Source organism: Sceloporus occidentalis, unplaced genomic scaffold (genome assembly GCF_023333645.1).
Source record: "Sceloporus occidentalis isolate IW3139 unplaced genomic scaffold, rSceOcc1.0.p SCAF_62, whole genome shotgun sequence".
Taxonomy (NCBI): Eukaryota; Metazoa; Chordata; class Lepidosauria; order Squamata; family Phrynosomatidae; genus Sceloporus; species Sceloporus occidentalis.
Window position 1 is genome coordinate 2,213,718 of NW_028317042.1, and position 27,265 is coordinate 2,240,982.

Genomic DNA, 27,265 nt, shown 5'->3' on the forward strand with positions numbered 1-27,265 from the left:
TTTCCTTGCAAATGAAAAAATAGAATTATCCCAGATGCTAATCATTTTATGACTAACATTTTAAATAAACTAAGGGGGAAAAATAAATATACGACAGGAAGAGTGCATTCCCAGGTGGAGGAGGTAGGGCTGGTCATGTACCGGAGTGGGGTGTGGGCTCCGCTAGCCTTGATAAGGACAGGAAGTGGGCAGAACCAATCACAACCCACCCAGGGATTACTCACGGATTCCGAGGCCGGTAATTGGCTCTGATCTGGATAATCATGAACATTCCAAGGACCGAGACAAATCATCCCATTTCATTGTAGCCCAGTCTATAAAGTGGTGGGTTTTTTTTCAGCTAGGGTCTCATGGCGGAAATTGCTGCCAGTACACACACGACATAGTTATTACCATGTGCTTACCACAACTGGAACTTATTCATATAGAATTTCCTATAAAGGGTTAAATTTTGGAACACTCAGTTTTGCATTTGAGTTTGACTCAGTTATTATTATATACGAAACCCCCCACGGTGCAACGCAATAAAAAAAAACAAACCTTTGTGTGGTTTACAATTCCATTCAATAAAAATTTATAAACGTTTACAGTAGTCAAGACGACAAATAAAATAGTATATATAATTATATATATATCTTCTAATATTCATTTTGACCGTCTCAAGGCCCAAAATCAAACTCTGTATCCTGTTGTTCCTTTTCTCTCTCTTTTTTTTTTTTACACATGTGTTAGTAATAACTTCCATGGGCTCTTCCTAGGACTACGTCATATTTTCCACACAGATGTTTCAATGAAAAGAAAAGAGAAAAAAATAAAACACTAAAAACAAGGAAAACCCAAAGATGTCTCCAGACGGCTCAGAAAAATTCCTCCCCTACTCTGTACCCATCCCCCACACTTCTCATAATCCATAAATAATTGACCTTTGGGAATGAAAGTAAAACATTTCACTCTTTGAAGAAGCATTTTCCAACTTAACATACATGCAATAAAAGCACATATAAAACACCAGCATGGCTTAACATACTGTAAAGAAATTTCATAATTAAAGATACATGATTTAACCCCTTAGACCCTCTGAGGAGGGCTGGATTTACATTGTGGGTAGAGTGTAGGCCAGAACAAGGGCTAACTTTGTAGCCACACTGACTTGGCTATGTCGCCCAATTGATAGGGAACAGCAGGTACCAACTGCCCAGTGTCTAATGGGAACCCTAACTGGTGTGCATAGGGGGCTCTAAGCCCCAATAACTCTGAGGAGAGGGTGATGCCACTGCAGCTGTCGGTAGAGTACGTTCTTAATTGCGGTCATTCTGCCTTTGTTATAATGTGTTGGATAGATTTACCACCTCTAACACCTCGTTCCTTTATCCGTGGGGATGTTTCACACTACCGAACAAGGATTTGGTTCCCATTTGGTGCCAAAATTCTCAGAACATTTTCTTACTTTACCTAAACCTGAGCTGTTTGTGAAATAACCACTGCATATATCCGAGAGCTACGTTGTGGTTGATCAGAAGCTTCAGTGTCCCTGGCAGCCTCCTAAACGATGAATGCACATACACATTTATATTTTCATGTGCATTCATTTAACGTGACTGAAAAAATACCCTAAGGGAGAAGCTGCAGCAGGATGCACCTTCCACAGTTTGACATTTAATTTTAGAAATTAATGGCAGCACTTTCTGTGTATGCGCACGGGGATCTCTTTAGACCCCCATCCCCCAAAGTGTTTGCAGGAGTTGACTGGTGCTTAGAATATAACACGTCAAACACATCTCCCGAACAGCTAACAGGAGGCAAAAGGGGCAGAATCCCCAACGGGTGCATTTGGAGAAGACACACCATGAAAATTGGAAGGATAACTCACCTAGCGTTTTTATTAAAGTGGCTATAATGGCTGGAGTTTGTTTTTGTTCGATTATGTGTGTGTGTTTGTCTGGATATGTTGTTAGTTTGTGTCTGCATGTTAGTGTGTGCGACTGTGTGCATGTCTGGTTATGTTAGTGTGTGTGTCTGGGTATGTTAATGTGTGTGTTGAGTATGCTAGTCTGTGTGTGTGACTGTGTCTGGGTATATTTTTTGTGTGCATGTTAGTGTGAATGTCTGGCTGTGTGTGTGTGTCTGTCTGGATATATTAGTGTGTGTGTGTGCGCATGTGTGTTAGTGCTGAGTGGCTGGTTGTAATATTGTGTGTTAGGGCGAGTGCCTGCAAGTATGTACGGCTAGTTATTACCCCTGTTTTGTCAATACACTGCTCACTGTGTTCGTTTTGTGCCAAAAAAGGAGTTTCATAAACATTTCTGCTCATAATCTATAAAAAAAAAACAGAAGACGTGGTTATTATCTGCTTATAACGAAGCTACTTATATAACCAACATAAAACCGTTCACAACGCAAGATAAGCAGAGCATATCTTGGCTTCTATTTTAATAAAATAAAAATGGGGGTTGCTGTAATTTCTACATTTTATTTTGGCAAACAAATGGAAAGAAGACTTTAGGTGGATGCTATAGACGGAGGGCCACAAATTGCTGGATTACCCCTTATTTCTTAAGATAATCAGACTTTCAATATTCATATGAGAAACAGCAAAAAGTAAAATTCATAACACTTCACAAGACAATGAAAAATTTTTTATCCAGTTATTACGACCGGGAACAGAATGTTTATACGACGTATTTGTCACAGATGTATCATAGTAAAAAGCATCTACAATGATGATTAAGGTCTATAAAACAAGGTGTAAGTGAGAAATAAGGAGAAAAACAAACAACAAATTTTCAGAAAAGAATGAAATACCCAGGCTAATGATCTGAGAAGTGTGGTTTTTTTCATGACTCTTTAAATAGTGAAATAAACAGACTGGTTGGTTTAAGCCATTAATGAAAAGTTGTTTTAATTAGACCAACATTTTAACAAAGGCCTGGCAAAAAAAAATAAAAAAATAATAATAATAAAAAAAAAAGCCTAAAGTATGTCACGCTTACATGTTATATAGTTAATGTATCCATAAAAGAACTTGAACATACACAGAAAAAGCTCCTTTTTTGTTTTTAATGGGAGTTACTTCCCGACACCGATTGGCTGCTTCAAGAGGAACAGATCTGCAGCTTCTCCATAAGATAAGTCATTTATCCCCCTCCCCCATCGTTTAATGAATGCATATTAAAGTAGTCAATATTTTTTATATGCATTCTTCTTTACTGTGGCCGTCGTGGACATTAAACTGTCCCTTTAGTAATCCCGTTAGGGTTCTTGCGTTTTTGTTTTTTTTAGGGTACGTAACAGGAGAATCCAAAATTTGGGAAAAGCAACAGATTTGCTTTAAAAAGAAATACCCAATATACAAAAACATTAAACAGGTTTATTGTGCATTGCAAACGTGTAAATCGGAAGGGTTGTCAAGAAGTGAAAATTCCACATGGTATTTTTTTTTTTCCTACAGTACATTTGTGTAGTTTAAACACAAAATCACAAACCATGTTTAACTATTTTTTTTTATTAAGTATCAAATGATATTCAACATAAGTTACTGTTTGATTATCATTTTAAGAAAGCAAAGACAGGCCTAAAATTGATTACATGGAATAAACTTTTTATACAATATATATGTGTTTAACCTATCAACAAAATCATATACCTTGTATCATTGGTTTACAACAGTTCAGACATTTAGACAAAACAAAAGCAAAAATGCTGCATTAAAAACAAAAAATATAACAACTTTTTTTTGGTTGGAAAACGCCGCTTTGAACATAATATTTACGAGACCCCCAAATGGGTCTTCCTACTAACACACTGTATTATACCATTTCCCTGTTGTTCCGGATTGCACAACAAAGCACCATGCTGAAAATCATGCCGAAGATCTGTGAAAAGAAAATTGTATTCCAATAAATGTTTCAAAAAAATAGGATATTTATCCAGATGTTACATTTCAGAGGGTTTATAGGTACATTAAATCAACCTAAAGATTAGGGGACATCCCGCCTTTTCACATATTATTATTATTATCTTTTATTTATATATGGCCAACAATCTACGCAGCGCTTAATACAACACATATATTCAAGGGGTATGACAAGACTAGAAATGTCAGACTAAGACAAACCGATACATTAGGTGGAGAGAGCCCGGCTTACATATGAGAGAGCGAGCGAAAGAGAGCAAAGGAGCGAGCGAGCGAGCGAAAGAGAGCAAAGGGGCGAGCGAGCGAAAGAGAGCAAAGGGGCGAGCGAGCGAAAGAGAGCAAAGGGGCGAGCGAGCGAAAGAGAGCAAAGGGGCGAGCGAGCGAAAGAGAGCAAAGGGGCGAGCGAGCGAAAGAGAGCAAAGGGGCGAGCGAGCGAAAGAGAATAAAGGAGCGAGCGAAAGAGATGTCAATTTCCCCCAAAAACATCAGATCTGCAGTAATGAAGCATTTAGAATTAAAAATGGTTACTCACCAAGATCACAGCAATTCCAATCCCAACAGCTCCAATAATATGTAACTTATTATTGAAAACCTTTTCAATGGCTGCGGGGCAGCTCTGAAGAAAAAGAAAAAAAAACCAAGAAAAAGTTAAATAAATATTACTGTATGTTAATATGTATAATATATATTTAGTTATACTATAAAATGCTCCTGCACTTAGCTGACAAATGCAACAGTAGCGAGGGACATAATACTATGTCTTTGGGCTTAATAGCTGGTTTTGATGGGACATAATATTATGTCGTCTGTCCTTAAGGGGTTAAAAGGTGACACTCCGCTATAATACACATTAAATTGCAACATTGGTGAAAACCGTGAAACGGTGGTTGATAAGTGAATATATAGTCTAAAAAAAGCCTTACCTCGGAAGAAAGTATGTTAGTCAATCCGCTTTTGGCTGGACATATGTCTGTCAGGGCAGCTTCAAGCACGCCAGTCATTCCACAGCAGTCAAACTGAAAATGAACAATAAAGGTTTTTTTAACCAATTCTCGTTTTTCTAAAGTGAAACATTATATATATAAATCACACACACTTCTTTACTCTTCCTTAAATATTTTAAATTGCATAATATATATATATATATATTATAATAACAGGAGCCCTTGGATAGGGGTGAGTTTTGTTAACTGGAATATATTTTTTTTTTCTAAACCTCACAGTTGATCCAGAAGAAGGTAAAATCCAAACAAACATCAAAGCGATTTCAAATTCAAAGGGAAAAAAACCCCTTTGACTCCAAAATGAGCTGTAAACTGTAAAAACAAAACAAAAACAAAACAAAAAAGTTGTCTGCAGCTGTATAATTGGGTCTACAAGCAGGTCAGTCCTGAAAAACATGTAAGACTTAACCTTATAACTTGGCTGCTGTATTACACACTTATTTCCATCACAATCATGGTTCATAAAAATAAGTCAGTTTATTTAAGAACGTGCATTACGTGACCCCATGGCAGTAGGACAGCAGCAGCGCAGAAGCTTGCAAGCTAAAGAGTGGGAAAAGGTAAGAGGAAGTATGCGTGTGTGTATGAATAAGTGTATGGTGTATATGTATGTAACCCTATATTGCCCCTGCTGATCCTTAAAAACAAAAATGGGGCGCCAGGAGGACTCAAAGGGCACATAAATAATCATGTTTTTTTTTTTTAAAAAGCTAAACATGTGTGTGATGTCATTCCTACCAAGTACTAATGGAGACGCATCGATCCTTACTGAAACAAAGCGTTTCGCTCTATGTTTTGCTATGCGGTTCTCTGTGGGGAATTTAGCTTTGCTCACTTGGGTAAGAAATACCTCCAAGCTCCTTATTACCCAAGGAAGCAGAAGAACAGGCTGCTGTTGTGTATTCTCTATCCTTTCCTTAAGGAGAACCAATTATGAATAATAAAACTGTAAAAATCTACAATAAACACGTGAAGACACAATTATTTCATGTTTGCTTTTTTATTCTTTCATCTCATTTCCTTTCGAAAATTCGTATTTCTTAAAGACAGACAGAGAAAGAAATGTAGTAAAGCCGAGGAAGACCCTCCTCTGTTTGTCAGTTGTTTACACGCGATGAGTGTTTCCCGGCAGGGCAGATGTTTGAAGGCCAGTTGGCAAAGCAGTTTACTGGTAACCTACACTCCCTACCAATCCCTTCCCAGCCAACGCACATTCCTCACTAATGACTAAGGGAGCTCGGGCAGCCCTGTACCGGAAAATAGAGATTGTGCAGCCCGCATAGCGACTAGACAAACATTCGAGGGTTAAATATAAAACAAATGAGGATTTGGTTGATTTCCATTCAGTAAAAAATATTAATAAATAAGCCAATCATCAAAATAAAGTGCATATATGTGATGGTACAACCTGTAGTTTCGTTAAGCAGGTATATAACCTTGCTTATATATCTATCCATACACATACTCATACACACGCTATCTCCACTGTTCAAATGTTTGGAGTCACTTAGCAAATTTGTCCATTAAAATAACATGAAATGGATCAGAAATCCAGCACAGACGAGGTTAATGTTGTAAATGACTATTGTAGCTGGAAACGGCTGGTTTTTAATGGAATCTCTTCATAAGCGTACAGAGGACCTTTATCACTCCTGTGTTCCAGTGGCACGTTGGTTGCTCTTGGTTTTATCTTATTATTATTCTCTTTTTTTCTTTTCTTTCTTTACCGGCAAACCGTGGCTCAGCATACCAAGCACAATCTTCAATTATCCACATTAACCCATAATGCCCATGCAATCCTTAAAAACATTGAACTTACGGCAAAATGGATTCCTTTGAGAGTTTCCTTAACAGATGCTTCTTTTGTTTCCATGTACTTTGCATAAGTATCCTTGTAAAATGTTTTTAGTTCTTCAACAACCTACAATAATAATAAAAAAAGATATTTACAAACTCAGTTCCCATTCCTTATGGCCAGAAGGGCGTCTGTTTGCTTTAATCCGCGACCGCCCACCGGGGGGGGGGGGGCTCCAGGTAGCCGGAGCCAGAAAGTCCCCAGGTATGGCAATTATATGTTTTTAAGAAGCAAGACAGATATTGTGGGTCCTTTAACAGTAAACGGGGTAAAGGACACAATTCAGAAGTCCGAAGGATTACAACATCCACATTTCTTCCTTAGGGCACGACATTGCAGCCTTGCCCTTTGTAATTGTTTTTAACAGAAAAAAAATGTAAAAAAACAAACGTGTTTACAAAACGTACCTTGTCTTTATTTGAAAATCCCCAGATACCAGCAGCTATTTCAATCGCAAAAATCACAAGAAGGAATGCAAAGAACTGGAAGAAAAATAGAGATATCCATTCACTATTTGAGTTCAATTCTTATTGCGGATGTGCCATTTATACCAAGTAAAACCACCGACGGAATAAACTTAAAAGAATGCAGCGTTACTTCCGAATGCACTTCACTGTTTCAAGTCAGAAGAAGTCAAACTCCGGGCCTCAGGGGCCACAGCCCAGCCAGGATTTTTAGGATATCCCAGCTTGAGCACCGACAGCTCATTCAAAGTAAACGAAACAGATTAAATCAAAGATTTACGGAACTCGCGGGCCTGTTTGCAGACCGCGTGGACTAGAGGTCAACATACCCTGTCGTTTTCTACCACTTCAACTATTCTTGCGCCATGCTTGTTTGGAAACTGGAAGCAATAACTAGGGCCATTACTCTACCTAACCTTTGCGATTATATTCTAATGTCACTGAAGTTCAAAAAAGGTTGAAGAGGCAAATTATATTATATGTAGGGGTGAATAGAAATTGGCAATAATTGCCCTTCAGCTATTACTATCACTCAACCTAAAAGACGAAGGCCCCAAGGTCACCCGCTAATCCAGTTCTTCTTGCAATCAGCAAATCCATCATTATGTTTAGAGTGTTGACCAGAAAGTGCCCAAAATGTATAGGAATAAAATGTCTTGATTTCCCAGAAAATCACGAATCATTACCAGTCCAAGCATGCACTCCGACTCCTGAATTGCTCCACAGCAGCCGAGGAACCCAACCAACATCATGAGTGCTCCGGCGCCAATGAGGATGTAAACTCCTGCAAAGAAAGAGCCATCTTGTATAAGGACCAGAATAATTAAGCATTGGCTGAAAAAATATTAAAGGGGCAACATTTTACACGACTAAAGAATTATATCTGGAAAGGGGCATTTAATAGGACTGAGAAACAATGTTTCCAGGGCTGCATTCTGCTCACAGCATTGATCCAGTTAATGATCTTCTCTTACATCACACTTTAGGGGACAGATGGAGTCAAATGTTTTATTGGACCAATATAGAAAAAGATGTAACATTACATAAGATTTCTAGACCTTGGGGGGTACTCTTCTTTAGGGACCACCCCCCCAGCATACCCACCTTGAGGTTGTGGCAAGTTGCCCACAAAGGAGGTTGGTAATTCAATGGCATAGACCGCCATTTATTTCACAGCTCTCTATAGGGGGAGATCACAGCTTCTCCCCAACCAGCCCATGATCCCCACTGCCGGTAAAGCTGGAGCAGCTGAACAGGTGAGCATCTGACTATTGGGACTATCCTGCATAAACGGCGGTATACGCAAGGTATGGACCACAGTAAAACATTTGAAAATGATCCCGGACGCCGACTAACTTCTTCTGACTGCAATTCTGTTAGTAGCTACTCAATGGTAGAAATGCCAAAAGCAGAATCTCCCTCGAAGGAATGTATGAAAGATGTATAACAGTTCTTTCTCCAGCCATACTTTTGTTATAAAGCTTTCAAAAGTTAGGACATGGAGTATCCATCGAGCCATTAAATCGCTAAAGTAATTACAAGGCCGGGCGCGCAATATGTGATCACAATACATCCGACATTCTGAACAAACAAATATTTTATAAATTAAACTTACCTGTATAGAATGAACTTGGGTTTGAATCAGACTCAAACATACTTTTGGTTTGACTATCGAACCGGAGCCATAATCCTATCGCGAGGACGGCTGTTCCAGCAAGCTTAAGGAAAAGAAAAAAAAAAATAAAACGTGTAAATTTTTTGCATTCTTGGAAAAAGTATGGTTTTCAGAAAAATCAGATTCATATGGAATGATATATAAATGCCCTGCAGTTTTTTTGCCATGATCATGTGACACAAAAGCAAGAATATTTTGTTGCCAAAGAAACTGAAAATGCTACTTCAAATTTTTTATTTTTTTTATTTTTTTATGTGACCATGATATTCAGAGAAAAGAGTTACAGATGTGCGAAGGTTTATTAAACATACTAGAAAGTGTCATTCGTTTTTGTCTAAGTGGCACCGCATCTTTAAGCTAGAAGCCACGCTCTACTCAGATTTTCCATTAAGATGACTCACTCTTCCTCTGTTTAACAAACAGAGCCGTGTTAGATTCTGGAATCCGTTCTACGCGAGGCTGGCTGATCACAGGCAAGGTACTGCCCTAACTGGTTTCAACAGAGCTCAATTATCTCCCAATCTGGGCTTTTATTGGGTTTCGCAATTGTCGGAAATACCTCCTTTTCTCTCCCAAAACAGAGGGTTAACCCAAGGAATACCAAAGGAACAATGAGGAGTTCCTCACTCCTATCAAATTACAGCACAACTGAGAACAGGGGTTTTTTTTTCCCCCATTCCCGCATGATAGAGACTGGAGCATTACTATTTTACTATATTACACACTTTATACTAAAAAAAAAGGTTTTGTAAAACAAAAATGTGCCAGTTTCTCATTTTTGGTATAGAGGGGCCACTTCCAAAAACAGGAACAGCCATGGGTGCCAAATACTCTAAAGTAGCCTCTTGCTATGCAGCCCTTCAATGCGCCACAACTACATGGTCCTGCCAGACTCTAACCATGCTACCAACAAAAGTGTCTCACTTTGGGCACCTGAAATGTTGGGGGGGGGGGGTGTAATCAGCCATCTTAACTTCCTAGCTTCTGGATCTCCATGATTCTTCATTCCATTAAATATATCTCATCTGTTTTTCCACACTGTCCCCACATCAAAATATCTATTTGGGTGTTCCTAGACAATAAAGTCCAGATGCCTTCAAGATGGTGATCTAGAACGTTTTAGGAATAGCAACGTCCAGCTTTTATCCAAACACAGACAATCATGTGCACGCTCAACCCAAAAACACGTTTATTTGTGAAGCATGGAAATAAATACAAATGGTTGGGGCCCTGTTGGGAAATGCGTATGGCTCTGACTAAGCAACATTGTATATCTTCCATGTTTGCACATAGCTGTCTATGCTGGTTAAGAGACTGCGTTGTTAACCCCCCCCCCCCCCGATTCCAATTATTTGGTGTGGATATTAAAGCATTCATGATGCAGGGTCCCCCCCAGGCATGAGTAAGGTGCTTATGGCAAGATGGCGGCTCGCTGAAGTCTCAAGGTGTTATAGCAAGGCGTTTCCATCTTGTAAGAAGCTTGTGGTGAGGTGGTTTTATTTAAAATAAAAATAAAGTAAAAAACACACAACGTCAAAGCACAAAGATTAGAATTTCTATAAAAAATAAAAAATTAAAAGTGACATGCCTGCATGGTTGCTATTTTGATTAGTGTGGGGAAACCTTGTTTACCCATTGTCCTAATGTAAGCCCACCTCAAATCGTTATATTAATCATCGTAGAACACAAAAGGTCACGTAACATACTGTGTTCCACTCGTATACAACGGTAATGAGAAAGATTAAATACCACTGATGTTTTTCCTGTTGCCATGGCAACAAACATACCAGCGCTAGAACAATCATGAAGGCACCTTGGGAAAAACGCCTACCCAGAGAGATAGGGAAACGGCAAATAGTTTACAAACTAAAAACAAACAGAAGTGAGATATGATCATATAAAGGGTTAAACAGGGTACACGAGGAAGGAAATGCTAGGACCAAAATGAAAGTTATAGTAAGGGTAGTGGCTGAATGGAACTATCTTCCAGCAGAAGGGGTAGAGGTTACCAAGGTAAAGGAATTTATGGTGGCAATGGGATGCGAACTAAATCGGGTGTGAGATTTTGCAACGAGAAGAAAACCAGATGGAGCGAAAAAATGTTTCCATCTGGAAGACGTAACTGCAAACGGGGTCACTTACAACATAATCATTTATTATCCTGCTAATGCAGAAAGAATGGAAACTTTCCCAAAATGAGCTCAGGGTACCGCGGAAGCAGAGAGAATGTCCCAATAATCCAAAAAACCCTTCCAAAGGACCATTTTACCAATAAAAGTCTATGGGGAAAGGGACTTCATAAGCATAAGTAGGACTTCATTAGCATTGATGTAAAGAATCAGCTCAGTGTAGTGTTTGGAATTTACCCAAAAATTACTGCTTACTGACTGCTTACAACATCCGGGTCTGCAGACAAAAAGTATATTGAAATAAAGCAAAACAAAAGCCGGTTCTCCCCAGTGCTACACAACACACTGTATACAACACCACCACCTTATACAATATTATCCTTATAACCCAAAATGTCGTAAAACTTCCCCTTTTAAAGTTCAATAATCATACTGTCCTTACAAGGCACATTTTGCCCATTACAATGTTTTTTTTTTAATGAGCTGACCCTGTGATTCTAGAAATATTAACCCCTAACAGGCCATTACAAACATTCTATTGAACTGATTTTGTAATAACGGCACCAATAATCATGAAAATCATGACTTGGTGGCAAAGACTATATGAATGAAATCACCTGTATCCAAGCAGGGATTTTAGAAGTGAACAGTAGCGGGGGGGGGGGGGGCCACTGGCTGGAATGCTCGGGTACCATTAAATCAAAGTATAATATCAAGGAGTCATCTTCATCCTGCGTGACCATACCCGGGAAGTCCCGAGGGTAGGCTATCCTGAGCTCTCTTTTTCTGCATGGGTTGGTGTTGGCCACAATAGGGGTGTGGATAGTCGCTGAAAGCGTTAACCAGGGCTGGGAGTGAGCACAGCTAAACACGGATCCTCCGACACGGTGAAAGAGAAAAGTAACCCTGACATCTGGGGAAGCAGAGCTTTACCCGGAGACTCCAGGTCCAACCTGGAGAGTTTCCAAGTGTGTCAACCTGAGAATTCAGAGAAGAATTTACTACTTTTTATGAATAACTTTTTCCCATTCATGTATTTTAAGTGGGATTAAATGTATTATTTAGTGTATCATTACGTGGCTAATGATACAAACATATAGAAAAAGCTTTCATCTTGAAAAGTTCTCACGCAGTGTTTTATGCCACTAGGAAGAAGAAGCTTTGATTTTCATAGAATTAGGGTTTTTTTTATTATTATTATTATTATTATTCCCCTTGTATTTTTACACCCACCTATTTATTTTGCATTATTTTTAGGATGACATTTTACATTTGGAAAGAATTCTGCTTTCCAAATAGGGTCACAGATTTAGATTTCTTAAACGGAACGTCACCAAAGATGGAAGTGAATAGGTCAGTGTGGAACCTTTTATAAAGAATTCTGATGCATCCAATTCTCCACGGCAAGCATGACAAATGGTAGAAGAGAGTCCTACAGACTACACACATAACAGCCCCCCATCGACAATTTATGCTGGTAATTTAGCCACAAACGGATTTTATGAAAACAAGTCCAAGTAGGGTTTCAGGAGAATGGATCCACTAATGAGTTTACTCTACAGCCTCCCAGCACAAGTAGTAATGTTAATAGAGTGAGAGAATCTAAACATGCATGGGATAAACATATTAACTCCTGAAGATGAGACCAACGACTTAGATGGGCCGAATGGTTCTTATCTGCTGTCCAATTCTACATATAGAATATAGAAAATATGGCTCTTGCGCAAGGATTTTTGGCCAGATGTGGTAATGGTTTATTTGACTTCTCGGTTAACGCAAATAGACTGTAGGCAAATGTGCCAGGGGTGGCCCTTTAAAATGAAACTCTACGGCCAACTCCCACTTTAGTGAACAAAGCCCAGAGATTGCCTTGAACTTTACTGAGGTTGTAAATAAGTGGAAGAGAAGGGGTAGGAGGTCAACACAAGAGAAGGGGTAGAGATCAACACAAGAGAAGGGGTAGGAGGTCAACACAAGAGAAGGGGTAGGAGGTCAACACAAGAGAAAGGGTAGGAGGTCAACACAAGAGAAGGGGTAGAAGTCAACAAAAGAGAAGGGGTAGAGGTTAACATGAGAGAAGTGGTAGAGGTTAACACAGGGAGGTAATTTAACCATGCATGGGATCGGCATATGGCTCCGGAATCTAAGACGAGACCAACGTCTGATTAAGGTTTGAATCGTTAGTGTGATTAGGTGTGCCAAATGGTTCTTATCTGCAATTAATTACTAAGTTTCTAAGACTTCGGATCAAATCGTTTGGTAATATTTGGTAAAGGACAGTCGCTATTGAGTCGTTCATCCGAATTAGAGCAGGCCTACCGGTGAGGATGGGAATTGATTTGAGTAATTGAGAATTGAGTGATTCCGCAGCTTGGGGTACAGAGTTGAGTGTATATAATATTAGTAACAGCTGCATAACTAATCGCAACCTCTTTATGACGAAACTCTGGACTAAATGTCAGATCTATTTACAGTATTTATTTGTAGAAGAAAAGCTTGCATTAAAGATACAGGGGTGGTAGGAATATTAACCGCATCTTTGCCAAAATCATGCAACACAGCCATGATTTTGAACTCTATTTTTAAAATTATAGTAACATACTGAAAATAATTCAGTAACAATTATAGTTACTGTAACTTTTCAGACAGTGTAACCCTTTGTTGGCCTTAAAAGGACACTCCAGCCATCATATGCATTTTAATGTGTGGGGTCCCTTTAAATTTTCGTTATGCATCCCCCTGAGATTAATTTGCCCCCCCACCCCCAGCTAAATGCCCTGCACGTGATATACTCACTGAGCATGTGTAAAGTCTTCCCAAAGAGTGCAATGGGAGCACTTTCCTTCCACTGATTGACAGCTTCAATCAGCCAATCGGTGGCAAGAAATATACGATTCCGCATCAGGTAAGTGTTTTATTTATTTATTGATTTTTTGTGTATTTGAAGCATGCACATTAAAGAGCTCTTAAAGTTCTGTCATCGACCCTGAAAATTTCAAGCCAACAAGAAAAAAAAAAATAGCCCACGTGGCCTCGCAGCTCTCGTTTCACTTCTAACTCCCATGAATTTTTTTTAAGCCAATATACTGGCCAAGGATCATGGGAGCTGCCGACTGACCACTGCAACTGAAGAGCAACTAATGTCTAGCTCTATTTTAATTTTTCCCAAAAGACCATAAAATGCAAAGTAAACATAAAAAAGGAAAGCTAAAATGGGTCAAATGGCCCTTATCAGCACTTTTCCGCTAGCGGGTCACAGATGGTTAAATATAATACATTTGACAGACTTCTTGTCTCACTTGTAGATATGCAAAAATCAAACAGTAAGCTTCAGCAGTTCACATGAGGCTAAAGAAACAATCTGTCCTATTAGGCTGCTAAATGGGGAAAAAAAGAAGTTAGAATCTTATTCTGTGGATACAGAATTTTAAAAACGGAACCAAAAACAAAAAAAACGCATCTATGAAATAAATGGCCGAGCGTGCACCAATCCTCAGTAGCCTATGGCTAGTGGAGGGATAGAGAATTTCTCTGGGGTCAGAGATGGCACCTTCACGCGTTTGGCTGGCACGGTTTTGGTTTGTTTTTGAGCGAGTGTGATGATGTCATTGTTAGTACACAGACTCCAGTTATTTGGAAGGGTGAGCGGTTTTTGGTTTTTGGCCACAACACCCCCCCCCCCTTGAAGACCTCAGTGGGTCTCCTTTTCTGGAGTGATCCAAGAAGATCTGTCCCTCCCTTAGTTTTGGCCAGTGAAGGCAGGGGCTGCATGTCCCCGTCCCCCCCAGAAGATGATGATTTTGGACTTAGTATCCACCTTGGACCTATTACTTTGAAGCACCATTCCACTTTTTTCAATCGACGAAGGGAAGCACAAGTCACCTCGGCCAAAAGAAAACCAATGGCTGATTTTATTTCTTAGCCGACAGCGTTCTGCCAGAGCAGGAATGATGATACAACTGAATGAAAAACAAATCCATGTAAGGGAATCAAATCCAACCGTGTCTCGCAAAAGAGTTTTTAACAGCATGATATATGATCCTGTTAATATGTCTGTACAAGTCACTTTCCCGACAATAAGTCACTTTTTTTATTTTTTTAAATACAGAACTAATGTGCGTTTTCGCCAGACTGAGGGGGTGTGTGTGTGTGAGCGTGTGTGTGTGTGTGTGTGTGAGCGTGTGTGTGCGTGTGAGCATGTGTGTGTGTGTGAGCATGTGTGTGTGTGTGTGAGCATGTGTGTTCACAGTAGCCACACCTATTCGTGTTAATAAAAAACCGCTGCGTCCAAGGATACCGTGTAAACAGAATCTCAGAACACACCACACCTTCTTATACACGGATCAACAGGGGCTCGGTCATGTCAAAACTCCCATAAAAACATGAAAAATATATATGTATTTAGACAACTTGGCCCTCGTGCTACACGTTCTTCCTTTCTCCGCATGCACATGATCCAGAGAGAGCCTGCCCACGGTGAGCAAGAGTAACACAGTAAATAAAAATTAGATTTTTTTTTATTTTTTGATTTTTTTAAACCGTTACACAGTAGCCAATTAATCCAATCAATATAATTTTTGTTAAGAATTTTCATATGAGATATGTCATGTTTACTATAATAGAAATAATTTTAGTTTTTAATCCATATTACACAATTATGAGACTTTGTAACAATTCTGAAGTTGAGGTATTCAAAGAATTAAAAAAAAAATCTCATTACAGAATTTGAAGGCCAGTCCTGTTCAAATCATTTGTTGATTTGTTGACGGTTTATTTTAAATGAAAAATGAAGTCCAACCCCAGTCTCCACATTCTGTGCAAAGAAAGAAAAAAACAAACAAACCCCCACACACAGAAACATAGAAGGCGACAGCAGAGAGGAACCATTTGGCCCATCTAGTCTGACCGTTTTTCCTGACTCAGACCTTAATCAGTCCTTGGTCTCGGATTCAGGAGCCATATGCCTATCCCATGCATATTTAGATTCCCTCACTCTACTAACCGCTACCACTTCCATTGAGAGGCTGTTCCACTTATCTACCACCCTCTCTGTAAAGTAAACGTTCCTTACGCTACACCTAAACCTCCCACTCTTTCGTTTTATGCCGCTAATTCTAACCTTTCTCCTCCTTTATAATTAACGCTATCACGCTATCTTCCAGTGTCGGCCTTTCCCTGAATTATAAGAAAGACAGACGCTGAAAACAGGGCAGATCGGAAATCCCCACCAGTCCAAACTGGGAAACACCTCGGAATGTAATCACAGAACACAAAGCTCTCCAGATCTAATGTTTGACGATCTGGTGGAATTTTCTGGTGCGGCAATGCCCAACTTTCAAAACAGAAAGAACTCTACATAATTATATAAGTTATATATATGATAAGCTCAGATACACAACTAAGATTAAAGGCATGCACGCTTTGTGTATTTAGCAATCCATGCAGGGTTTTGATGGCTTGGGTTCATTCATACACCGGTAGAGTATCTCAGCCGACCCCTGAGACTCTTTAAATATTAACCCATCATGCAGATTCCATGGAACCTTTGTATTTAAAGATACACGTAATTGAGTCACCTGCATTCAAGCAGGGATATCAACCATAACATATTGGTAGCAAACACATTCATTAGGAGCCCTAGATATCGTTAGATCAATGTAGACTATGAATGAGTCAGCTCTAGACTGTGCGACCCTGACATTCTGCCCCTTCACCCCAAGACCTCTCAGATATGTGCACCGACAGCTCCTGATATAGGTAAAAAAAGGGCCCTTATTGCAATATTTTCACTTACACAGAAAAGAATTGGGTTCTGCTTATCCGCAAGTCTGGAGGACGGCCATCATGATGTTTTGGTTACATTCCAGACTCAAACTCCACACCGAGCTGATTTGGCTATGCTAAAACAAAAAGGCCACTGACCCCAAAGGCTTTCATTACTCAGAGGGTCCCAGGTTACAGTATCGTTGGAACTTAGTGTGTTTACCTAGCAGATTGGGCCAAGATACACATATAACATTTTGTGAATACTCCGTGGAGATACATTTTAAAACACATTCGCAATATCAAACAAATAATACTGTTTCGAGTGCTAAACAACAAGAAAAATCAAGCTGGTTTTGAGACGTGTGACGCAATAGCCGACCTTCAGACGGATTTCTGGATATACTGGTGCACTCCATTATTTACTAGTTAAAAGATAAAATCATTTATTATATATATTTAAATAAAAAAAAAAAAAATACAAATTAAGAAAAAGAACCAAAAAACAATTATTTTGTATCCGACTAGGGTAAGCTAATTGTTGGTCAAAAATAACCCCAAACAAGAAATCAGATGGCTGCTTTTTTCAGAAATGGTGAGAAAAATAACTAAAATCGAAATCTGACCTAAGTGATAGGCGCGGTACGCGTAACTAACGCGTTCCCCGGTAGTCTGTCGCGCACCTTTGAAGTCCTTTCCCTCCTGTATCTGAGCATCCAGCTTCAAAGTGGAAAGCGACACATTTGAGATCATAGCTCAAGAGCAGGCGTTAGTAGGCCTGCTTTGCCTTCATCCTGTTTACACCATTTGGTTGGATTTAAAAAAAAACTACCGTTAAAAAAAATAAATAAAAATAAGGTTTTGGTGTTCCAATTACTTGGTGTCCTTAAGAGGATCCCCACTGTCAGACGAGTGGAGACCGCCGGAGAGAGAAGTGATCGGCAGCGGATAAACAAAGTAGCATTTTCCTCCATCAAGTGGAAACATTATTTTTTTATTATTATTATTTATTTTACAGGCTCTTTAAGACTTTTATGTTTATTAGAAACATATTCTAAGCTCAATATCCAAACCCTTCCCCCTCAAAAAATTAAAAATATATATCTTTACTCCCCCCCCCCCCCCCACAATTTTTCAGGTAATGCTTAGTTGTCACACGAAAGCTTAAAAGCACCTTAAAGAATAAAAAAAACCGACAGATTTGATTAAGTTACTATTTGCGTAGCACGCTTGAGTGCACTAATAAAACAAAAGCAAAGTTCAATAGGGTTCACCAAAAGTGCACATCAGCATACATAAAGAAAGAATATGTACAACAAATAAAAAAGGAAGAGAAAGTCTACAAATTAAACTGCCGACGTCAACATCTGAGCATTCCAAAAGGCCCATGGCATTAATAATTAGTTCCAGAGACTGAACACTCTAATGTACTAGGGACGGCTCCTCGGGCAGTAAAGTGCTACATACATGTTAAGAAACACGCACTTTAGATCAATGGCCTCCCACTCTGTTGTGAAATTAAAATTCCAGGAGTGCCTCTCCGATCAGAAGTCAGGAGACTCCTTATTTCACCGTGAAGATGTTCTGGGCCAAGTACAAGACCCGAAATAAAAAAAAAAAATAAACAAAACAAAAAAAACCAGTATACATCCCAAGCATCCCTGATTAGGTGGGACAGTCCCTTTTATGACCCTCCGGGATATGAGTCTATCACAGTGTTCTACAGCTCTTAAAACACAAAACAATTGGTATATAAAAGCCAAAAAATTTGGAAAAACGCATTCTTCTTCTAAATGCCACGCCAATCAAACTTTCCCAAGGTTGCGGTAAGAGACGCTTACCCAAAGCCCGCACTTAACGTCCCCTTCGACACATTGGTGGCATTTTATGGGGTGGCCGTTGAGGCTACCCCAAATTCAGGCACCCCAGGGACCGACCTGGCTTGCTTGGCGCCAAGAACGACCCTGCGTCTTCTTACAGCGTTATCCGTAATATTAATAAAGACATTTCCCCTTTAAGGACGGGCTACACTGGGGGACAGATAACATCTTGTAAAACGAGATTTGGCGTGGCAGTTTCATGACATCACAGAACCTATACAAAAGGCCCTTTCAACTCGGAGCATGAAGAAAGTATTTAGAACGAAACCTTATAAATCTTAACAGCTCCAGGCTACTGCACTTTTACCCTCCGGAACTAACTTTTCTCCTTAATCTGTGATTCAGTCACGTTTCATGGCTCCTTTAATAAATTCATATATTTACACGCATACAAATGTAACACTGCTTACACAGAGCGCTATTTCTGGGCACATGTTCCTACAGTGTTAACGGTACCCAAAACTGTACTTATTATTATTGATTGATTGAGTATTCTGTGATGAGGAATGTGTGAAAAGACCCCCAAACCCCCATAAAATTGGGATTGAGACAGAGTGCTGCTCCCAATGTGGATATTCACAAAAAGAGAAGCGGGGGAAAAAAAAAAAAAGGAACACTGTTCAATGTAACAATTAATTCTCTGTGTTACCGTCTCCATGCCAATGTCTCCAGAACAATGAACAGACATGTAGGAGGATCGGAAAGCTGCTACGCCCTGGCATCTCGCTGCCAATTTTCCTATTATCTCAACTAGACAAAAATAGATGTAGCTTTGGTGGTATCCTCTCAAAGCCACAGCTAAGAAGGAAACAGACGGCAGTAGGAACATTAAAACTCGTAAAAAGGGGCTAACAATTTTTGGTATCGAGAAGCTTAAAAGGAAAACCGCCTCAAATGATTTTACTTAGAGAGTGGTAGTTAAGTGGAACAGCTTCCCAGCAGGAGTGGTAGAGGCTAAAACAGTAAGGGAGGTTAAGCATGCATGGGGTAGGCATAAAGTGGGCTGATTAAAGCTTGAGTCTCTGCAGCAGGAAAAATAGCAAGCTAGATGGGCCGAATGGTTCTTATCTGCAGGAAAATTGTGTTTCTAATTTTAAGAGCAGCCCCGACAACGACAAATGACAGATTACATCCTGGCTGTCAGATGCTCCATTTAACCTGCTCGCGAACAGCATAGCAAACGTACAGTACCTAGATCCGACACTAGGCATGTGCAGAAAGGGTTGGAAACAGTGACATCACAGCCATTTAACACGGGCAGACTTGTATTTGATGTCACAGGTGCCCCACAGTCCCAACATGGGTCATCTGGATGCTCCTAATGCAACTGAAAGTCTCCAGATGTGGACTATAATTACCATCATCCTCAACCATTCCGTCATCTAAATTAACGCTGCTGCGTGCGACCCTTAAATCAGATCATTTTACATCTGTCTTATCTCCTCACACACCTAGCGTTTTGGGCGGGTGTGTGTATGCATGAATGCATGGTTGTAATGTGTATATGTTTATGAATGCATGTTGATGGAAGTTGCTAGACTGGTGGGGAGGTAACAGACAAGTATGTATTATGTCTTGGGTCACGTGACAGGGAATACCCACAGTGCAGTTTTTTTTCTTCGTTCAGAGTTTGGATCAGTTTCAAGTTACATCCGCCCATTAAAGAACACCGAGAAAAAGGTTTACATGGAACAAGCATGTGCAGCAGCCAAGAGCTAATATGTTATATTCCACACCCAAAAGCACATGGTCGGGTGTGTATCCGACCTAACCAACGGTCCGATGTAGAAATACGTTACAGCCGGTATGGAAGAACCCAATATGTAGTAGCTGGGTTTCAGCTCCATATGCCTAGACATTATTTCTACAGAAACACAGAATTTGAAAGGAGATAAGAACCGTCGGCATACCTAAATCAGTTGTTGATCTTCTCTTAGATTCAGGAGCCATATGTCTATCCCATGCGTGTTTAAGTTCCCTCAATGTATTAACCTCTACAACTTCTGCTGGGAGGCTGTTCCACTTATCCACCACCCTCCAGTTTTTTTTTTTTATTTATTTTATTTATTATATGTTATTTGCTAGGCTCATACAGAATCCAGAGCCTGAGTCAATACCAAAACTTTATCCAATAATAAAAATATCTCTAACAAACACATTATTATTATTATTATTATGGGTTTTATGTATTTCTCCCATATTCTTGATCTGCACGACTTGCAGCCACCCATACTCGGGGCTTTTTCCCCATAACTACCCCCTTGGCAATAAAAATCTTTCAAAATCTTCCAATGTCTACCTTGCTGAAAGAATCCACTTAAGACCTTATCTGACCACATAGCTCAAATACCTTAAGTCCGGCTTAAATCAGCGGTATTTTTGCAGTTTTGACAGACTAAGACGAACCGATACAATGTCTATGGCCGTGCTTCAGTATAACTTTTACATGGATGTCAATAATTTAAGTTTTCTTATAATGACCCTTTGAACGTAGGGACTGTAAGAAGCGCTGCGGCAACTGTTGGCGCTATAGAAAAGATAATATATGACACAGGTACCAGGTAATAAACATCATAATTCCTACAGATTAATAAATACATAATTACTAATAAGTATAGGAATACTAACTAAATACTTAAACTAACCCCCTCCCTTTAACCAAAGCAGGGCATCAGGATAAAGATCTCCGCTGCTTTTTTGCACCTTGTTGACAACTGCTCAGGGGTGGCGAGGGAGTCTGCACCGAGGGAGCCTAAAAGTTATACTCTTAACCCTTTCAGAGCCAAACTACATATCCTATTCTATTCGCTGTCCTTTCCTAGCTACATCAGCAAAAATATTACAAAAAAATAAAAAAAAATTCTCTCTTTTATGGGTTAAATCCATGACACATTGGTAACTTTACAAAGTGAAGCAATCCCAGAAGCTCATGAGATGTTATGGGTGTAACTGGGGTATTGCAAAACATTTCGCAAATTTAAAAAATTTTAACCTCTAAATGTACTGAGCATTGAAAAAAAATAGTAAAATCAACAAAAAAAATAGTACTGAAGCAAAAAAACAAAAAACAACAACAAAACATAACATCGTAACAATAATTGGAAAAAAAAAATAAACATTCTTTAAACACAAATAATAATCTAGACTTTCACATATTAATTCCAGACAGGCATATGGCCCCTGCACATAGGGTATGTGTGGATCAAAACATAAAGTGCCGCCCCCCCGAAGTGCCTGGACTTTGAATCCCCACCAATACAGGCAAGAAAAGGCAGCCACTCACCCAGAATATAAAATTAAAGGCAAAAAGCAAGTATTTGACGCATTTGGTTCCTCCTTTGACCGGCATGGTGAGTGGTTTTTAGACGGAGAAGTCCGGAGAAGTTACTGGCTCAGCCCGACGCTCTGCAGGGTGTGGGGTTCGTGAGATTTACTTTTCCATTCACTGCCTGGCGTACCCACCCTCCTATCTGATGCGCTAGAACAGCGCCACCTGCCGGCGCTCCCACTAACTACACCCACTGGTGATCTTTGCCCACACCTCCCCGAGCTCTGTTTATATACACTGTGTTTACAGGTCGGTCTTGGAACTGTTCTGTATTCTCTCGTTCCAGCTGACCAGATCTGAATAGAAGCTCCAGTCACAAAGGGATATTTTTACAGGTTGTGGAGGGGAGGGGGTTAAACGTTATTCACAGGCGACTAAAACCGCACGTCCCTTATACCCCAACTTGGGATGTTGCTTGGAAGGAAAGATGGATGGATTTTATAGGTTGCTATAGTAATAAGACCCGGTGGTGTATTTTAGAATTTAGGTGTGACCACCCCTGCATCCGCCATCCTCATTGTGAAGCACCCAGGTATGATGTCATATCCCAGCACACTGTGTCATACCTGGGAACATTCAGGGTTTGCCTCTGAATTTAGGGTTTTTGCCCCAATCTCAGGGTGAAAGGGTAGATTCTCATGGTCAAGCAGTCTGGGGCTGACTTCTTCCCATTCTACAGTGCTGCAATCATATATAAAGACTCCCAGTTGGTACCTTTGATATCAGTCTGTTATGGTTATTAGTCCTGCTTGAATGCAGGTGACTCAGGTGTATCTTTAAATAATGGGATTCCACGAGGACCAGTATTAGAGACATTTGATTAACATGTTTGGTGAGTGACTGCATTGAATCATCATGATGGGCTACTAAAGGGTTAAAGGTCTCAGGGATAGGCGCACAGTACCAATGGGCCAGATGGGAAGATCATACATCTCCTTTATAACCAGCCATCGAGCAGCGGCATACGTGGCTACCTGATCATCCACGAGGGTGACCTGCTAGCCCCTAGACCTACCGCTAGGTCTAGTAACAGGGTGACTTCTCTCCCCCAGCCTGGCTCTGTTTGCATGCGTGGGAAAAAGTCAAAACTTCCGTTAACTTACACATGTTTGACGTTTCTCTACATGAAATACAAAACTTCATAAACCTCAATCAGAAAGATTGGTACATAAGGCAAATTAATTTGGATAAAGTATGAATCTGATGGATACTCCCTCATGTTTGCTTGTCCATAATAACTAGCACTGATCCGCTTCCATTCACTGATTGTAATCTATGGCACAAACATCAGAAAAGAAGCTGCGGTCAGATTGCTTTCTGCCACTTTGTTCTGAGTAATGCAATTGTAATGTAATAAAAGATAAAACAATATTCAACCTGGATGTTTTCCCAGGCCTGTTACTCTTCAACCGGTACGTACGTGTACCTGCCAACAGGTTGCTTTTCACCAGTAGTGGTTCTACAACTCTCAGGACGCCCAGTGAGCCACAGACATGGTGCCTTTCTTCTTTGGTGGCTGGCTAGGGAATATGGGAGTTAGAACAACCGAAGAGCCATCTGTTGGCTACTCCTGCTAGGTAAGGGTAGCCAGCAGGTAGCAGGGATTTAGTGGGGCTTATCGAGCATCAAAACAGGGCAACTCAGGGTTAAGTGCATCTCTGATATCGACATGGCTTTGGGCAAGTGTGCGGCTCTACCTGATATTAGCCGGCCCCGATCCTCACTGTGTTCTGTCCTTCCCAGCAGTAAAGCACGCCCATCGTCCAACACACATTTACTCTGCAGAACTGCATAGAAAAACCCATGAAAGGAGCAGAGAAAGGATCCAAGGAGTTAATTCTACCTAAAGTCCTCATTACTCGAGGCATTCTGGTGCCTATATGTCCAATTGCCTGTAGTTCCGAACCATTGCTCATTGCCAACACCTGGGACAGAAACCTGGTTGCCTGGACTGGTCCAGCAATTCGGGACTGTTGACATCTATGAAATCGGAGGTATGCACATTGTTCTATGCAATGCTGGAGAAAAAAAATGAAATGATAATGTTCACCTGTTCCTTTCCAGAGCTGTCAATGGAAGATAAAGGATGAAAAATACCAGATTCTGTTTGCTTTTCATGCTGAATCACGCGCACGCACACCAACCAACAAACATACTTCTATCTACTCAACACAGCTGGGTGTTTTGTTGCTTTTGTGTAGTGTTTTTGGGACCCTTGTAAAATCACACATGACAAAGCTATGGACCAAATGCCAGATGATAATGGGTACAGCTGGTACCCACCACCGATGTCCAAACCCAAACCCCGTGTCCAAACCCCACTTCAATTTCACTCCTCTTTTAACGTATCCCTGTAGATATCTCCCAAAGCGCCCCTCCCTACCCAACACCTAAATATATACCGTCCGTGGAACATGATATGTGTGGCAGACAATGGTGTGTGTGGCTGAATGTGATCTTTGTGGTTGATAGTGGTGTCTGTGGCGTAGTATTGGCTGTTGGTGATGCTTGTGGCAGTATGTTCTGTGGCTGAGAGTTGTGTCTGTGTTGTTGAGAGTGATATGTAGTGCTGAGAGTGGTATGTGGTAGATTGTAATGTGTGTGGCTGAGAGATGTATACAAACCATACACACACATAGCCCATATGGCCAAAAGTATGTGGACACCCGATCAGCACACCTCCATGAGCTTGTTGGACATCTCATTCCAAAAACATGGGTCTGTTGGTTCCCTCTCTGCAGCCACCGCTCTACTGGGAAGGTTATCCACATCAATTAAGTGTATCTTTAAATAATGACTATGATAGTAAATCCCCCAACATGTCCAAATTCAGAGACCCGAGGTGTTCAGCAGCGAGGAAGTGGGGCAGAAGGCAAGGGTGCAGCACAACTAGTTGCCCCTCCACCCTGCCATCATTACTACCCCGACATGGTCATGCCCACTACAAGAAGTCTGATTATCCAGGAGGGCAATTGGTTCCCTGTTTTGTGGCACAGAGGCTCCCGCCAGCTGTATTAACCCTTTAATAGGTCATCATGAAGATTCTATGTAGGGAATCATCAAATGACTCTAGTATGCGTCCTCGCAGAGACCTTCTTCTTACACTTCTGCTTGTTAAAGGTTTAATATTTTGAAATTCTTCTGCATTACATCCAAGATGCGCTTAATTTACATCATTTCTTTCCACCGGGATGTTGGGTTATGGCTGTTAGACCAGTAACTGAACTGGTCTAAGCCTCATGTAACTGGTTTTAATCATGATTAACCAGTAACGCTGTTAGCTCGCACAGCATCTCACTGCAATGTCCAAGCTTCCAGTTTGACAGGTTATATAATCTAGAATATGGCGACCGGTTATATTTTGGAGAGAAAAAGACCAATTTTCTGCTGTATTCTGATGGACATCCGGGGAGGGAAAGAGGGACAGGGGAATTTGGGTCCCATTGAGGGACTGGCTGCCCTGAAGAAAGGACACTTGGTGGGTATGCAGGACACTCTTCCTGAAAAGCTGCCAGTTTCATTGACTCTAAGAGCCGAGGGACAGGGTATCGGACACAGGACAGTCCCGTCTAAAGATGGGATGAATCGTAATTCTCATTTTGTCCTTATTTTATAAATATTAAAGGATTGTAAAGAGCTCAAATGATTTTAATCAATATACCTTCCAATATCTAAGACAAATGGCAATGGATAAGAAAGCTTATGAACAAGAGGTCATAATCTAAAACTAGAGGGTCAGAGGCTGAGATGGAACGAAAGGAAGTTTTAGTTTACTGAGATGGTGGTAGATAAAAGGAACTGCCTCCCAGTAAAGGTGGTAGATGCTAATACAATGAGGTATGAGATAGGCATAAAGCTATCTTTAATCAGACCAAAGACATGGCAGCAGCAGGAATAATGGGCAGACCAGACGGGCGGAATGGTTCCATGTTTGGATTGCTGTTCTTCTGAGTATATTGTCATCATTATTTTTTAGGCTTTGGCCAGTTTAAGATGTTTCCCGTTCCTACCCGGCAGATACATTTGGATACGTTTGTTTTTCACCTTCCTAAACTTAGGTTTGGTGGTTTATTTATTTATTTGCGAACACGAAGCCGCGGGATATTATGCAAATCACCGAGCACATAATGCAAATTACGGTATCGTGACCCTTTAGATGATTTCCGGTTCTACCGGTGATGATTTTCGGAGCTTTTTATCATGTAAGAAATAAGCTGCCTCGTTTGCAACAAAATCTTAGTTTCTATGTAACACAAAAGCAGGTCACTGATTGGCTGTTGCCATACTGAAAAGGCTTCTTAAAAGTTTCTGATTAAATCTTCAGAGGAAATAATAAAATAAGAGATTTGTTAAGTTTTATTGTCACAGCAGTGTATTTTGACCTGAGTCAACTTGGCCTAGGGCAGCAGGTCAAGGGGCAATCAGGCTGTCTGGTTTTGTATGATTTCCTCATTCAGTCCATTAATATCACAGAGGGCAGTGCCAAGTGCCATCATATGCAGGAGGTGCTATCCTGGGTGAAGCTTGGTGTACCGCCGGAGATAAATAAGTCACTGGTAACATCCTATAGAGCGCAAATATTCCTAGTGGAACTCCACCTTTAGTTTGCTTTTTGAGATGACTCAGACCTTAGCTACATAAATCTTTAGGAAACGCTCAAGAGCACTTGTTTCCATGTACATCTGAGACTGGAGAGGTTTCTGACACCAGAGAGACTTCTCTCCCCTTAGTGCATCTGAGTCTGCGGAATTGCATTATCTTCAGCCAGCACCTGAAGTGGAAAACCCAATGTTTTCCTCGGCTGCTTCGATTGGTTAATGAAGAATAAAGTAGCTTTGGCAACGGGCAGGTAACGTGAAACCGAGCGGCGATATCAGATTGCATCTCTAAAAGAACACAACGAGCCAACATTGAAGGAGCTGAACCAGAAAGCCGTCACACCTTAAAGAAGAACACTCATTCTCATTGACTATATTAAGTCATAGGAATCAGGGGTTAACCTGATATATAAGAATATTCTATTTTATTTATGTTATAAATATACATTATTGTGACATTTACGGCTTTCATACACTCAACCTCGGCAAACGTTCTGAGCTTTTGGGGAAGAGGAACTTCAGGGGAGGAGGGTGGGAAAAAGGGATTTGGGTCCCAAAGTGGACTGTCCCTCCTAAAGGGGGACATCTGTGAGATCTACACCTATTTAAGTGCCAGAATTGCATATTACAGATGCAAAACTGCCAGAGAACCTGGA

The 27,265-nt window shown here is 40.4% G+C and overlaps 1 protein-coding gene across 5 annotated transcripts; it reads right to left on the minus strand.

The window, feature by feature from the left end:
* Positions 1 to 3,806: 3,806 nt before the first annotated feature.
* Positions 3,807 to 22,032, minus strand: CD9 (CD9 molecule). 5 transcript variants are annotated; one of them, XM_089492973.1, is made up of 8 exons: positions 21,967 to 22,032; positions 8,852 to 8,900; positions 7,923 to 8,020; positions 7,180 to 7,254; positions 6,737 to 6,838; positions 4,837 to 4,929; positions 4,446 to 4,529; positions 3,807 to 3,872 (listed from the first exon to the last, which is right to left on the minus strand). In XM_089492973.1, the coding sequence occupies exons 1-8, from the start codon at positions 22,030 to 22,032 to the stop codon at positions 3,807 to 3,809; spliced, it is 633 nt and encodes a 210-aa protein (XP_089349099.1). The 5 variants fall into 5 exon arrangements, with proteins under 5 accessions (XP_089349099.1, XP_089349097.1, XP_089349096.1 ...); XM_089492971.1 differs by having other exon boundaries at positions 7,923 to 8,017; positions 8,852 to 8,954; XM_089492970.1 differs by having other exon boundaries at positions 8,852 to 8,954.
* Between the last annotated feature and the right edge of the window lie 5,233 nt (positions 22,033 to 27,265).

Bases quoted from the DNA above. Each gene is read 5' to 3' on its own strand.
- CD9 (XM_089492969.1), bottom strand. From the start codon at position 22,032: ATGCCGGTCAAAGGAGGAACCAAATGCGTCAAATACTTGCTTTTTGCC. The intron at 8,021-8,851 runs GTAAGTTTAATT...CTTTCTTTGCAG, and splicing joins CCCAAGTTCATTCTATACAG to GAGTTTACATCCTCATTGGC. The intron at 4,930-6,736 runs GTAAGTTCAATG...GTTCATTTTCAG, and splicing joins TCAAAGGAATCCATTTTGCC to TTTGACTGCTGTGGAATGAC.